General features: G+C 42.1%; 1 protein-coding gene across 2 annotated transcripts in view; it reads right to left on the bottom strand.

Moving 5' to 3' along the window:
- Nucleotides 1-2,800: 2,800 nt before the first annotated feature.
- Nucleotides 2,801-13,234, bottom strand: part of KLHDC10 (kelch domain containing 10) — a 59,442-nt gene continuing 49,008 nt past the window's right edge. For both annotated transcript variants that reach the window (XM_040643999.1, XM_040644000.1), the window contains 5 exons: nucleotides 12,111-12,195; nucleotides 11,178-11,244; nucleotides 10,585-10,632; nucleotides 8,654-8,793; nucleotides 2,801-7,987 (listed from right to left, as the gene is read on the bottom strand). In XM_040643999.1, coding sequence (XP_040499933.1) covers nucleotides 7,778-7,987; nucleotides 8,654-8,793; nucleotides 10,585-10,632; nucleotides 11,178-11,244; nucleotides 12,111-12,195 — 550 coding nt within the window. In that variant the 3' untranslated portion in view covers nucleotides 2,801-7,777. The remainder of the gene's footprint in view (nucleotides 7,988-8,653; nucleotides 8,794-10,584; nucleotides 10,633-11,177; nucleotides 11,245-12,110; nucleotides 12,196-13,234) is intronic.

Consider the following 13,234-nt stretch of genomic DNA (forward strand, 5'->3'; position numbering starts at 1 on the left):
CCGCCCCCCCCCCCCCCCCCCCCCACCCCGCGTCCTTGTCTTCTCCGTCGCCCTGGTTAATGCCTTGCCAGCCTGAGCCGTGCTTGGCACCTTCCTTCCTACCAGAGCTGCCGAGGCCCTCCTGCGCGGCTGGCTGCTGGACAGGAGCTCAGACACACGTTTTTGGGAATCTGAGAAAAGTGTCACACTGTTCCATTTGAGACTCTGGGGCCAGACTCGAGGCCTATGCAGGCTGGGCAAAGTTGCCGGGTCTGCTTTGTGTATCACTCAGAAGCCCCTCATCTCCTTTACCTCGGTGTGGCATATAGGAAAGAAAAGGCCTCTAAAGTAGTGTTCATGCTTGATTTTATGAATGGAAAGGATGGTGAGGAATGGACTTTGGGCAACAGGATAAAACCACATCTAAACTTTGAGAAATTGTGTATTTTTTTTTTAATTCTCTCCTTCCCCTGCATTTTTTCCTCCTTGCTCCCAAGATTGGCTTTTAAATCAAAGACTTCCACATACCAGTCAAACTACATCTTAATGAAGAGCTTAAAAACACCAGTACTCCTGAGGCACCTGGGTGGCTCAGTCCATTAAGCGCCTGACTCTTGATTTTGGCTCAGGTCATGATCCCAGGGTCGTGAGATCAAGCCCCGTGGAGCCTGCTTGAGATTCTCTCTCTCCCTCTGCCCCGCCCTGCACAAGAGCACTCTTTCTTCGGAAGGATGGAAGGGAGGGAGGAAGGAAGGAAGGAAATACTAATACTCCAGCCCTACCCTATGAATCACCCAGTTTTTTACAGCCTGATTTAGTCAGAAGGGACCCAGAATCACAGTATCCTGAAGAATGGCTCAACCGGAAGAGCTGTGAAGGGTTGGGCGTTATAAAGGAGAAAGAAGGGAAAAAGTGAACAAAAAGCCATGAACATACTTAAAAATCTGTTGCCCTTCACACCTCCCAGTCATTCTTGCTACTGTTAGCTCTCTGGGCTGTTTTTTGTGTTATTTTGTTTTTGATACCTTCCTTTATGCCTCTAGTTAATATGCTTTTCTGGTTATTGCTTAATTTGAGACATTCTATATATTACCTTCCTGCTATGGAAGATGAGGGTTTAGCTCACTTACATCACCACCCAACCTCCCCTGTCCCATCCTCTTAGTTTCTTTACTGGTTAACTTTGTAACTTTTAGTAAATACTTCATTTCTTTAACAGCAACCAGAGAGAGCAGTAGCAGTAAATACCTAATCACGCTTACTATGCGCCAGGCATTCTTCAAACACTTTACACATTATTTAAGCCACACAACAACAGTGACTGAGCCAAGAGCCAAGAGCTAAGCTTTGGTCCCCCAACTCTCCAGATCATCTCCTTCTAGAGCTGTGCTATGGTGGCCACTAGCCATGTGTGACTGTTTACATTTAAATAAGTTAAAATTAAATAGAATTAAAAACTGAGTTCTTCAGTCACACTAACCACATTTGAAGCGCTGAATAGCCAGTGGCTACCACATACTGGATGGTGCAAATATTGAACATTTCCATCATCACAGAAAACTCCTGGTTTTGCGCTGGTCTGGAAGCTGGGCCTTTCATTTGAAGGTAGTGTGGAAACTGCATGGTTTTATCAATGTCCTCTCGCCTCAAGCAATTACTGCAGAAGATTAACTGCAAGAGAACTGTTGGGTGATAATAGCTTAGTGACAGCATTTTGACAAACTAGGATTTTATACGTGTAACTGGAAGAACAAAACCACCCAAACCAACTAAGCCACTGAAACCTCTTCCCACCCAAGTCAAGCTGGGGCTTAACTAAGAACCGAATCAGATACAAATAAAGAGTTCATTTCAAAGCTCTAGCTGGTCTGAAGTCTAAAAGGCATAGAGTCCATTTCTTATTCCTGGTAGGTCTCAGGGGAGTATCCGTCAGAAGAGGTAGGAGAAAGCAAGCAAGGGAAACACGACTGCTCTGCATAAGTGTATTAACTGTAAGGTGGGCTGGGGAGCCTTCTACATTAAGGGGTAGAAATTATATGTTTTCCTCTGGTTGGTTTATATTGTAATACCTAAGATTATTAGCCCCAGGAGGGTATATTTGATCCAATAGTTTGTTGGTGGAAACACTGAAAACTAAAAGGCATGTGTGCAATTCTGGATAGGAGACCTTAAAAATGACCAGACTTGAGTGTCCACACCGATGCCGGACTTCAGAGCTCACAGAAAAGCACTGCTGGGAGAGAGAGAGATCCTAGTAGACGGTGAAGTGACACAAAGCAGAGGTTCTGGAGAGAGAAGCATCTGGAAGACCAAGGCCAGAGCTAGGAACCATGGTTTCATCCCCAAGGGACCCCTGCGAAGGGCTCAGCTCCTCCTGGGGCTGTTCCCTTGAATTGTAAACACAGTTGTGGCTCCGTACGTAAAGATTCACATTTCCCCTTCAAATTCCTTTGTAGCTCCTCCAGCTCTTCAGAAGAGTCTCGATACATCCACACAAACTTGGCCAGTGGTAGTTTGGGGAATATGCGGGATGGGACAGGAAAAGGGAGTGTGACATGTTCCCATGGTCACTCACTCTTTTGCTGGTGTCCTGCGGGGAACAGCATTCTGTTGAGGGGACTGTTGTGTGTCCAAGAGTTCCAGACGGTGAGCAGAGGGAAGGAGCCACAGCAGGCAGCGGTGGGAGGCAGAAGACTCACAGTTACTATCGAGAAAAGTGGACCCTGGTGGGCTGGGAAAGGGGTGGTGGAGGTGGGTGGACCGATGCTTCCGTCACAGAGGTGAGCTCACATACACACAAATTACCATCAGACAATCAAGGTAGCTTTGAACCAAATAGATTTGGATAAGATTTATTGATCAGATTGTTTTTAGAAAACCAACAGCAAAACACTGACAAGGTACATAAATACAGATTGGACATTTTAGGGTAAATTCACTATTTTTCCTACTTGCCCGTAGGAAACCAGGTAAGGTGGAGAAGCTGTCCTGATCATATGGCATGCACACCAGACTGCAAAAGGACTTCCACACTATTGAACAGGACTGTGGCAAATAGCTTTAAAGTAAGGCAAGCATCGTGTGTGGCCTAAGCATACCCTGTACGAAGAGCCAAGCCCAGGCCTGCCCTCAGAGACTGCGTGAGAGGTTTCCCTTTCTTGCCTAGTTTCTTCCAGTCAAATCCTCATCGGCAGGTGCCTTTACAGGGAGATGCCTGGCGCTGTCCCTGCTTAGACTCTGTGTACAAGGAAGTGGCTTTGGAGAAAGTCAGTGTGTTTCTGATGCCTCCTTTGTATTCTAAATGTGCAACTAGTCAAACAGCAATTACTACACCTCGGTGACGCTGCCTCTGACTCACCCTGTACACTGACTAAGCAGGGCCTTTAAAAAACTTCTATCAAGTGAAAAAAAAAATCTAAAATCATGAAAATTAGACTAAAAAGATGGTACCACTTCTGAAGCCCACCTCAGAACTTCTTTTTGTAACACCAGGTAAGAGAAGAGGTCGCTTTCCGGCAAATCCAGTGACCTCAGAAGGGAAACGCTGTCGCCGGCACGATCTGCGCAACACACACGGAGGGTACGGGGCCCTGCGAAGCCTGCCTCAGGCCCTGCCAACGCTCCGGGGGTCCCGAGGAATTTGGGGGACCAAAGCACTTGAAGCTACCAGTGCCCAGTCTGGGGAGCTCATGATCACGGGACCATAAGCCCTCATCCGTCCTGGAGCTCAATGCCAGAAGAATGAAGAGAAGGGAAATGGCTTTTTGTGCTACATCAGAGCGCTGGCAGCTAGATAACTTAGTAACGGTGCCACTTTCTAAACATCTGTAAGACCACATGAAAACAAACCGCTTTTACAGAATGAAGACCAACACAGACTTAGAGGAGAATTCAACCTTTCCTACGTGCCAAGCTATATGGCTGGAAAAGTCTTTCCAAAGGAAAAATAAGGCTCCTGCAAGAACAGAGGAAAACCAAGTATTTGTCAAGAGCCAAAGAAATGTGTTCAAATGATGGGGTTTCCTCTGCTTCACACACAGTAGCTGCTTCTTCCCGTAGGCGCTGTGAGCTCTTTGGTGGTTAGAGGAGAGACAGCCTAGAACTCAGGGCAGGAACACTACGCCGAAGCAGAGGAGTGAAGAGTTAACATCTCAACTCAGGATTACCACCCGTGGGTCCTAATTTCAGCATTCAACAGCTGTCATCAAATTGACAATTACGGCTAATAGGGCTGCTTATATGCTTGCTGGTTTCTAGCCCTCCGTGATTCTTCTTTTTCATTTCTAACTACTTATTAGCCCCACTCCACTGAAAAGGAGGTGCTTGTGGGAAAGGGCTAGGGAGGAAGAATATAAATGAATCAATTGTTTGATAGAAAAGTTGAAACACTGATTAATTATGAATTTCAATTATCTGTGCTTTACCCTTGCTACTCTGGGTAACCAAAGGTCACTGTTAATAAACCTCTTTCTTAGAAATGTTAATGTTTATTATTATATGTTTAAATCTAGCTATGTAATGGAAATGAATAATTTAGAGCAAATTTTTACACCAAGTCACTAGGGCCCTGAAAAAAATTCTGCCAGTGGAAAGGATTTCAGTTTGGCCCCTGAAGAACAGTTAAAATTTCCATCTATTCTATATTGGTTTATAGATTTTCCAGAATGTGGAAAATATTTTATTAAATGAAGAAAGCATCATTGTCTTCATTTAATAAAGTATTATGTTCACAGATAAATTAGTATGTACATGGGAGAACTGACAGTATTAAATATTAGGTTTTAATTCTCCATTTAGGAAATTCCTTACAGGTAGACTTCCTTTTTTGTGGGCAAAGAAATGTAGGAAGATATGCACACATGAGATAGTACAAAGATGACTGGGGAAAAGTCTCAACTCTAACAAACCCAAGGAATAAAAAGTCCTTAAGAACTGGAGTAAGAAAACACAGACTTGAAGATCCAGACTGACCAAGAGTTGGTTTATGCTAGCTGGTCACATCTCAAATCCTTGGTATAAGTTGACTCTAAAGGAATGAGCTGGCTTCCCCAAGGCAGATTTAAAAAAAAAAAAAAAAAAAAAAGTCTACCTGCTTTATAGTTACACCCTATATATAATCTGTATATATTCATATGTGTTTCTATATATTGCACTTCAATTTACAGGACTGCAGTAAGATGGCAGGGAGTGCCTCAAAGAGGCAGAGAAGCAGCAGGCATAAACTTTCCTAAACCAAGTAACAGTGTCAGGAATTCAGGGTGCTGGTTTTAGGTATACTAAATGGCTGGGGACCCCCCCCATATAAAATTCTAGTCACCTACATTTAGTCATCATACACACAGTCTCATTTGGCATCCAGCACATGTGCATACATGTGGTTCGACAGCACTCACAGCTGGTCACACTACATCCTTTTCACTAGTGTTATATTAAAAGAGGACACTTTAGACCAAGGATATGTACTTTTATAAAAACATCACACACAAGGGCTTGGATGTCAGGCCTCCAAAGTCTACCCCAAAGAAGACTGCCCTCAGAAGGCTTAAATCCTTTTCTGCTAGCAAGTGAGGCTTGAACTAGACTCTCTTTCCAGCTCTCCAGTGCAGCAAAGCTAGAGACCTGCTTCTTTCCCGTGGGGCATGGAAAGATAAGCACAGAGGCTGAGCATTCAGGCTTTGGTCCCTATATAAATCCACCGACAAAAGGCCTTTTCCCACCCTAGATAGCACAGTTTCTTTAACTGGTTATATTCCACCAAATATCCAGAGACCAGGCTGGAGTCATGCAGCAAAGCTCTGCCTTGAACTCATGGGGCTGCTCAACCTGACTTGCTCTGGAGAGAACTCCTCACTGGAGTAAGCTTAGCAGTGGGTGGTAAGAGGCTGCATGTCAAACAGACTTGGTTATGGCAAGATGGGGGTGGGACCTCTAGAGGAGTTGCTCCTTTTCCTACCTCTGCCCCATGCCCCTCAGTCCCCCAAAAGGACCCAAACCACGGGTGAGTGGTATTCTAAGACCTTGCAGACTATGGGCACCATGAACTCAACCCAGCATGGATGGGATGTTTTAATAAGGCATGGAAGTTATGAGTCCAACTCTAGAGACCACAGTTTCCTCTTCCCCAGAACTCAACAATGGATGGTAACTTTTTAGCCACAACTCAAAGGTGATTTTAAATCCACACAGGAGCTAAAGAGATCCCTTCTGGGATGAAGGAAAAAAGAAGAGTAAGTTTAAGAGCTAAGTGGAAAAGAGGCACTTAAAGGAAAAATGTGTCCCAAATCTCCCATCTGAGTCTCCTGTTGTGAGGTGACCAACGGGACGATCCGCACTGTGCCTTCCTGTATGCCCGCAGCACCTTGCATACACCTGAGGACTTCCAAATGCTCATATCTCAGTGCCTTGCTCAACTGTCTAGCAGCCTGACGGCAAAGAAGTGAAAATTCGGATCACTCCTTTGAGTTAAAATACAAAACAAAACAAAAAAACCCAGAAAACTTCACACCAAAAAACTAATGATCCTCAGTTCCATTCCTTCCTCATGCTAGTTTTTAAAATGATACTTAGTTCATCGGGAAGGATGACCTGTGGCTTCCCCCCCCCCGCACAAGACCTTTTATCCAATAACTAGACGGTTACTCACAGCATCATGCACATTAAAAGCAGACAAAAAAGGGAGACAATAAGCTAAGGGAAAAATCAAGGGCCAGTTGGCTTTCCAGAGATAAAATCCGTTGCCTGAGAAAATGGCAGGTGCGTGGCCCGGTGTCAGAAAAGAAACAAGTTGTGAAAAGGAAGTGGCCACTATGACCGTCGGGGCTCACAGCCTGGCGCTGAGGCCCTCCCTGCCCTGCTCTTCTCTGGCCTCTCACAAGCTTACTTCATGTCCCATGGCATTTATGCCACATATTTAGGGTCTACAAGTCCCCCCATGAAGAAGTCAAAGAGATACTTGAAACCAAGAATAAGCACAGGAGAATTTCGAAACTGCCCAGAACGAAGAATTCTGACCACCATAAATTCCTTGATTTGAAACGTTCTTGGTGCCATAATTTCTAAGAGCAACAATAAACAGCACGACTACAACACACACATAAGCCTTGTGACGAGCCAAACCTAACCACTGCTGGCACCATAAGGATGAGAAACGAAATCACTGATCAAGAGTTGCTGAGCTGCTTGACTTTCCTCCAAAGTCAGAGGACGGGTTTGGGGAATCTGTGCAGCAAGACGTCAGTCAGTGCTGCCCCCAGACCCAGCTCCTCAATTAGAAGCATCTCGCAAACAGTAAGTGAAACATCTAGGTTTGCATATAATCCACATGATTCTCGGGGTTAGCCTTCTTGCTCTATCCTGAAACTTCTTATTGTTGTTGCGGGATTTACATTTTAAAAATTTTATTTTATTTCTGTTGTCAACGATGCTGCTTTAGTTTGTAGCGCACTGGCTGACATGGTCATAGTTTCAGAGTTCCTTTAAAAAATTCTTTATCTTATCTTGATTCACAACATTATTAAGGTAACTTCAGACTTTCCCTCAACTCCATCAAGGAAGAGGGAGTATGTGAGTATGTGTGTGTGTGTTGGGGCAGGAGGGAGAGAAGCAAAGAAAGAAGCACAAGGGAAAGTGAGATTTCCATAAACTTAAAACCAATTTACAGAAAGGCATCTGATGTATTTTCTGAATAAGGCCTTGATCAGGGTAACCAATCCTCTTTGTAGCACATTCTACACTGCCCATAAATAAAGGAGTCTCTTTAAATTAACATTTCCAGTATCAATGAACAGTCCAGAAATCCTCATTTCAAGCGCTCGATGAGTCCCTGTGTGAGTCCAAGGTGCAGAAGCTGTGTTCGGGAGAGGTTTGCTAGGTTAGGGAAGGCCGCAAGCAGCTTCTCCCATGCCAGTTCCAGCAGGCTAGGTACCACCAGCCAGATCTTAAACAATGACCCAGTCCGTTTGTTTTCATGGATGTTCACCACTCCTCCATGAATGTACATGCAACCAGCCTATGAACAAATGGCAGTCAAAAGAGGATAAATTCAAATGGGAAAGAAACAGAAACTCAGGCTGAAGAGTCAGCAAAAAAATGCACAGTAGGCCAAATTGAAATGAGGCGAAGCAAAAAAGAATTTCTCACCGATCCCAATACAGTGCGGAGATCAAGAAGGGTTTAAATAATGAATGAGTTACTAGGAGAAAACTGTAGCTTTTTTTTTTGTTTTTTTTTTTTACTTCAATAAACATTAAACTAACATTATATCAAGTATTCACAGTGCCAAATACTGGGAATACAAAGATGAAAATAAAGGCCCTTGCCTTTGAGAAACTACTGGGATCTTTAACAAGGCATCATGGGGATAGAGCTATTTTTTGGGGGCGGGGGGCAACAGAGCTATTCTGCCCTCCCAGAAGATACCTTTTCTATCCCTGCCAGGGCCTGAATGCCACACGCAGCCTTCCTTTCACATTTATGCTGCTCTTTTAAACTGTGTATGATGGTTTCTCTCCCCTTTTCTCAGAGGAAGGGCTAGCTTTGTCTTGAAGAAAGTTTTAGAAACACATTCTTAATCCAAGGTTGGTAATTTCAAAATCTTTTTTACTTGCAAATGTCGCTCAAAGGCTTTCCCTATCACCTGCAACTACGTAAGGAAGAAATGAAAACGAAAACTTACCGGTGTAACAGCTGCACAGTGAAAATAAACTGGCTCGGGCATGGTAGCTGGGAGCTTCACCCACTGAAAAGTCTGCAGGTTCAACTTCCAGATATCCCCCAGGATCACTTCTCCGTTATAGCCCCCACAAATGAACACATCTATCGAGAAGAAGAGACCCCAGGTCACACAAAAGAAAGAGCCACGGCTTACAGCGTGTTTTGTAGTAGATCGCCCAGCTAGCTGACACGGGACCAGTTCTGTGGATCTCCCCCTACCACAGGCGACTGCAGCTGGACGGTCCTCTTCTGCTGCTGTCCTGTCCCTTAATAAAGTACGGACACGACGCTGGGATCTTTGCTAAGACTAGGGATGCGAGTCTCTAAGCAGGCTTCGTGTCTGGGTCCTCAAATTCAAACACCTACAGGTGCCAGGCACAGGAAGTGAATGAACAAGAAGGTCCGGGGAAAATAAGCAAACAGGAGTGCGCACGCTCTAAAGGAGGAGACGGCGATGCAGCTCCGGCGGATCGATACCATGCAGAACTTAAGGTCCACAACTGCCAGATCTTCTGATTTTTCCAGAGAAGCTGTAAATCTGGATGTTTTTTTTTTCTAAAGGAAACATTTTGATTTTTAAGTGTTATCTGCTAATCCAAAAAGTTTTAGTACATATATGAGCCAGACAAAACGTAACTGCAGGCCACCAGTTTGCAAATTCTTCTTTCAAATAATGTTCTAGAAAGGATGGATATCTGTCTGCCCACACAAACATCCTCTGTGTAGACATTTAACCTGAGGAGAAACATTCACTGCAATGTTCAGCTTGGGGGGCACGAAAGTGGTTCTTCCAAGCTTTCTTCAGCCAAAGGAGGACAGTGTGAAGCCCCATTTGATCTATACAGTTCGTTAAGTTCTTTAACCTTCCCAAATATCAAAGGTTTTTCATCATTGTTGTTGTTTTGTTTTCATAAAGTTAGATAGTTATAACTGGTCAGCTTGTAACATTCAAACGAAATGCCCCAAACTAAGGCTGAATTCCACTGGTACGGTGCCTGGCCTCAATGAATCAAATGAGTAGATGTCTTCATTCAGGTCTAGCTCAAGCTTAAGTCAATACTTAATTAAACTACAAAATACACTGGAAATTTTTTTGGCTAAGATTCAAGAAAAGTTCAGCTCCAAAGAAAAGTAGAGCTTTGCTTCTTAGAGAGGCAAAGCTGAGCAACCCCACTATCTATACATCTTATCCAGAAAGCAGAAGCGTAATGAAAAGCACCTCTGTACTGGAGATGGCAGCATAATCCTAGTTAAATCCCAACTAAACTGCTGAAAGGATATGGGCTATCAAACTCATTTCTACACACCTTCCTCCCAGGAAAAATGGAAGGTGGTGTACCAAACTATAAACTAAGCTGTAAATTAAAAGACAGGAGGGGTGTCCAAAGAGGAGTCATTTATCACACTCAGATGAAGCAGCCACAGCTGCTTTCGGAAGCCATACAATGCCTCTGTTTTAATATGGCCAAAGAATGAGCTAAGAGTACTATTTGGCATCAGACAGAGCACAGAATAAACTTTATGAAATACCACTCTGAAGGAGTTACTGTAATTTTAATACTGTGTTCACTGAGGTCTCGATTATATGTCAAGATTATCAGTATTACCCACCATAACCGCAATATCTGTTGGAGTGGGGTGTTGAAAGGTCAGGCGGTATAATAAAAGCTTATTTATTGCCAATCTTTGAGTTCCCTGGTAACTGAGGGAACCCAAACACCCCTCTCGTGTACTTGAAGAAAACCACTAAAAGAAGCATAACTTAACGGATTTCCCTTTAAGTTTAAACTATAAGAAACAGACTCTTCTCAAAATTATGCCCTTTATACATAAAGACATTCTCAGCATACACAATTACAAAAATGGAACTAGAATGTTCTTTAGAAACCTTACCATTTTTTATTTGAACACAACTGTGACATCTTCGGGCTGCAGGAAAACCTGCCAAACACATAATAAACACAGAAATCCCATTATTCACAGAAAGACTAACGCTGATGTGCCATGGTGAAAGACGTACTATGAATAACTCACTTAAAACAATCCCATTGTTGCGTTAAGCAAACATTGACTAGTTCTTCCAATCCTTCCTTATTACCACTAAAATAAAGCCACCCAAGTCTCACCATAACTGTCCAATGTTCAAGTGCCAGGGAAACAAAGTGGGGTGGTAGGGGCAGGGGTTACTAGTGGCTTTCCCAAGCTCTTTTACCCACAAAAAGACAGGTGGATCTTGATTCAAGCGTCTGCTTCCTAACCCACCCACACACTTCCCTGCTTCCACAGATCAACAATCCCCATTAAAAGTCTCTGCACAATTACAGAGGAAGAATAATAATTGGACTAAGGAATGAAAATAATTTCTAACACCAGCACAATAGATATTTTACTTGTCATATAACTCAATAAAAGTGTTTTCCCCTCCAAAACCAGTAAAAATTAAAATCTATTTATTAAACATAAATGAATCAATATTTTAAATTTACCTATTTTTTCATGGGGCTTTGTGGCAATTTCCTCCCATGCATTCGTTTCAAGGTTGTATGCATGGATCTTGGGGAGAAAAAAAAAAAACAAAAGAAGATACACACACGTAAATGATTTTAGCTAACCTGATAACTGGATTTTTTAACAACAGCCTATACAAACATTGAAAAGTCTTTGTTTCTTTTGCCTTTCTCCATCTGTCCCTAATTCTAAAAGAAGGCAAAACATTACATGAAGCAGTTGAAAGTTAAACAGATATAAGATTCCAATGTTTTTTTTAATCACAGAAAAAAAAGAAAAAAGTTGGAATTCTGCAACTGCCACATTTTTGATAATGAACACTTATCATTTTTATACCAGAAAAAAGTAAGTGTTGATAAGAAAATATGAGAACACGGTTTTGACAAAACTTGAAAAAGACCAATAAGGTTCCAAAACAGCCCGGAAACTCTGTAGCCTAAATCTAGATTTCTCCTGGGAGACGTGGATTTAGCAATGCCAAAGGAATGGATGAATAAAAACCCTTCAGGGCGCAGCTTCCTAAAGATGCGGAGCCCTAAACGTGACTGTTGTTTTTAGGTACAGGGCACTGACGATGACACAGATGTGGCATTCTGAGCATCATGGCTCCTGTTCTCATTAGTTTCTCCATTCAGGCTGCTATGTCTTCCTTTTAGTCACTTTCCTCATCCAGCTTACGCCGGGGATAATTTTCATGTATTTTCAGTGTGTGATCAAGGTAATGGTCCACCGGAAAGCCTATCGGGGCACAGCGTCGGGCCGTATGTTATAAAGAGCATGTAACACAAAATAGGTGTTAATGAAGAAACTGTAAAAATTCAAATATCTATAGTAACAGAATTATCTTACTTAGCATGGAACATGCCTCTCTCTATCCTTCTCGCTCTCCTTATTATTATTTGTAACTATACCTTGTTTAAAGAATAAGCTGTCCAGGAAGTACCGCCTCCCAAGATGTAGATCCTCTGCCCGTCATGTGCAATTTCATGTCTGTATCTGAAAACATACATAACATCCAGTTATAATGAAGTGAAAGTGATCTACCTCAGATTTAGCCACAAGGCTTTTACTGGATAATTATTCATAGTAATAAATTATTGGAAATAATCTAAGTGTTTAACAATAGTGAATTGGTTAAACGAATTACAGAATAGACGTAAAATGGATTAGTGTGCAACCAGTAAGAATGTAGGCAGAGAGGACAGTTAATATGTTGAGAACTTCTTTTCATGTCATTAACTGAAAAAAAAAAGTTATGTAAGAGCAGATAGGCTCTAATCCCATGAAAAATTTATAGAAACACAAATATGCACAGAAAATGACTATAGAGATACATCCAAAATGTTAACCCTGGTTATCTCTAGATTTAGGTTTTATTTTCTCATTTTCTTCATTTAGCTTATTTGTATTTTCCAGATTTTCTAAAATCTTTTTGTGACAACTTTGTATAAGGGCGGGAAATTATTACAGAGGTTTTTTTTTCTTTTGTTTTGTTTTTTGTTTTTGTTTTTTTTGTGGTCCGCATTTTATTTTTATTTTCGTTTTTATTTTTTTAATTTTTTTAATGTTTTTTTTATTATATTATGTTAGTCACCATACAGTACATCCCTGGTTTTTGATGTAAAGTTCGATGGTTCATTAGTTGCGTATAACACCCAGTGCACCATGCAATACGTGCCCTCCTTACTACCCATCACCAGCCTATCCCATTCCCCCACCCCCCTCCCCTCTGAAGCCCTCAGTTTGTTTCTCAGAGTCCATAGTCTCTCATGTTTCAGAGTTTTTATATTACAGAGTTTTTAAAAGTGATCTGTCTACATTTCATTAGAAACCCTAGACTATGGGCTTTCAAATTAAGATACTTATTCAATAGATACAAAGATATCAGAAAAATTCTGCTACACAGAACTGTGAATATAATGTGAAACACCTACCAGAACTTTCATCCAAGCAGTCTAGCTAGAAGCTGGAACAATTTATAATACGTCCATAAAATGATTCAAGAAGGCAACCATGTGAAAATGCTTTGAAAACT

Source organism: Ursus maritimus, unplaced genomic scaffold (assembly GCF_017311325.1).
Source record: "Ursus maritimus isolate PB19 unplaced genomic scaffold, ASM1731132v1 scaffold_3, whole genome shotgun sequence".
Taxonomy (NCBI): domain Eukaryota; kingdom Metazoa; phylum Chordata; class Mammalia; order Carnivora; family Ursidae; genus Ursus; species Ursus maritimus.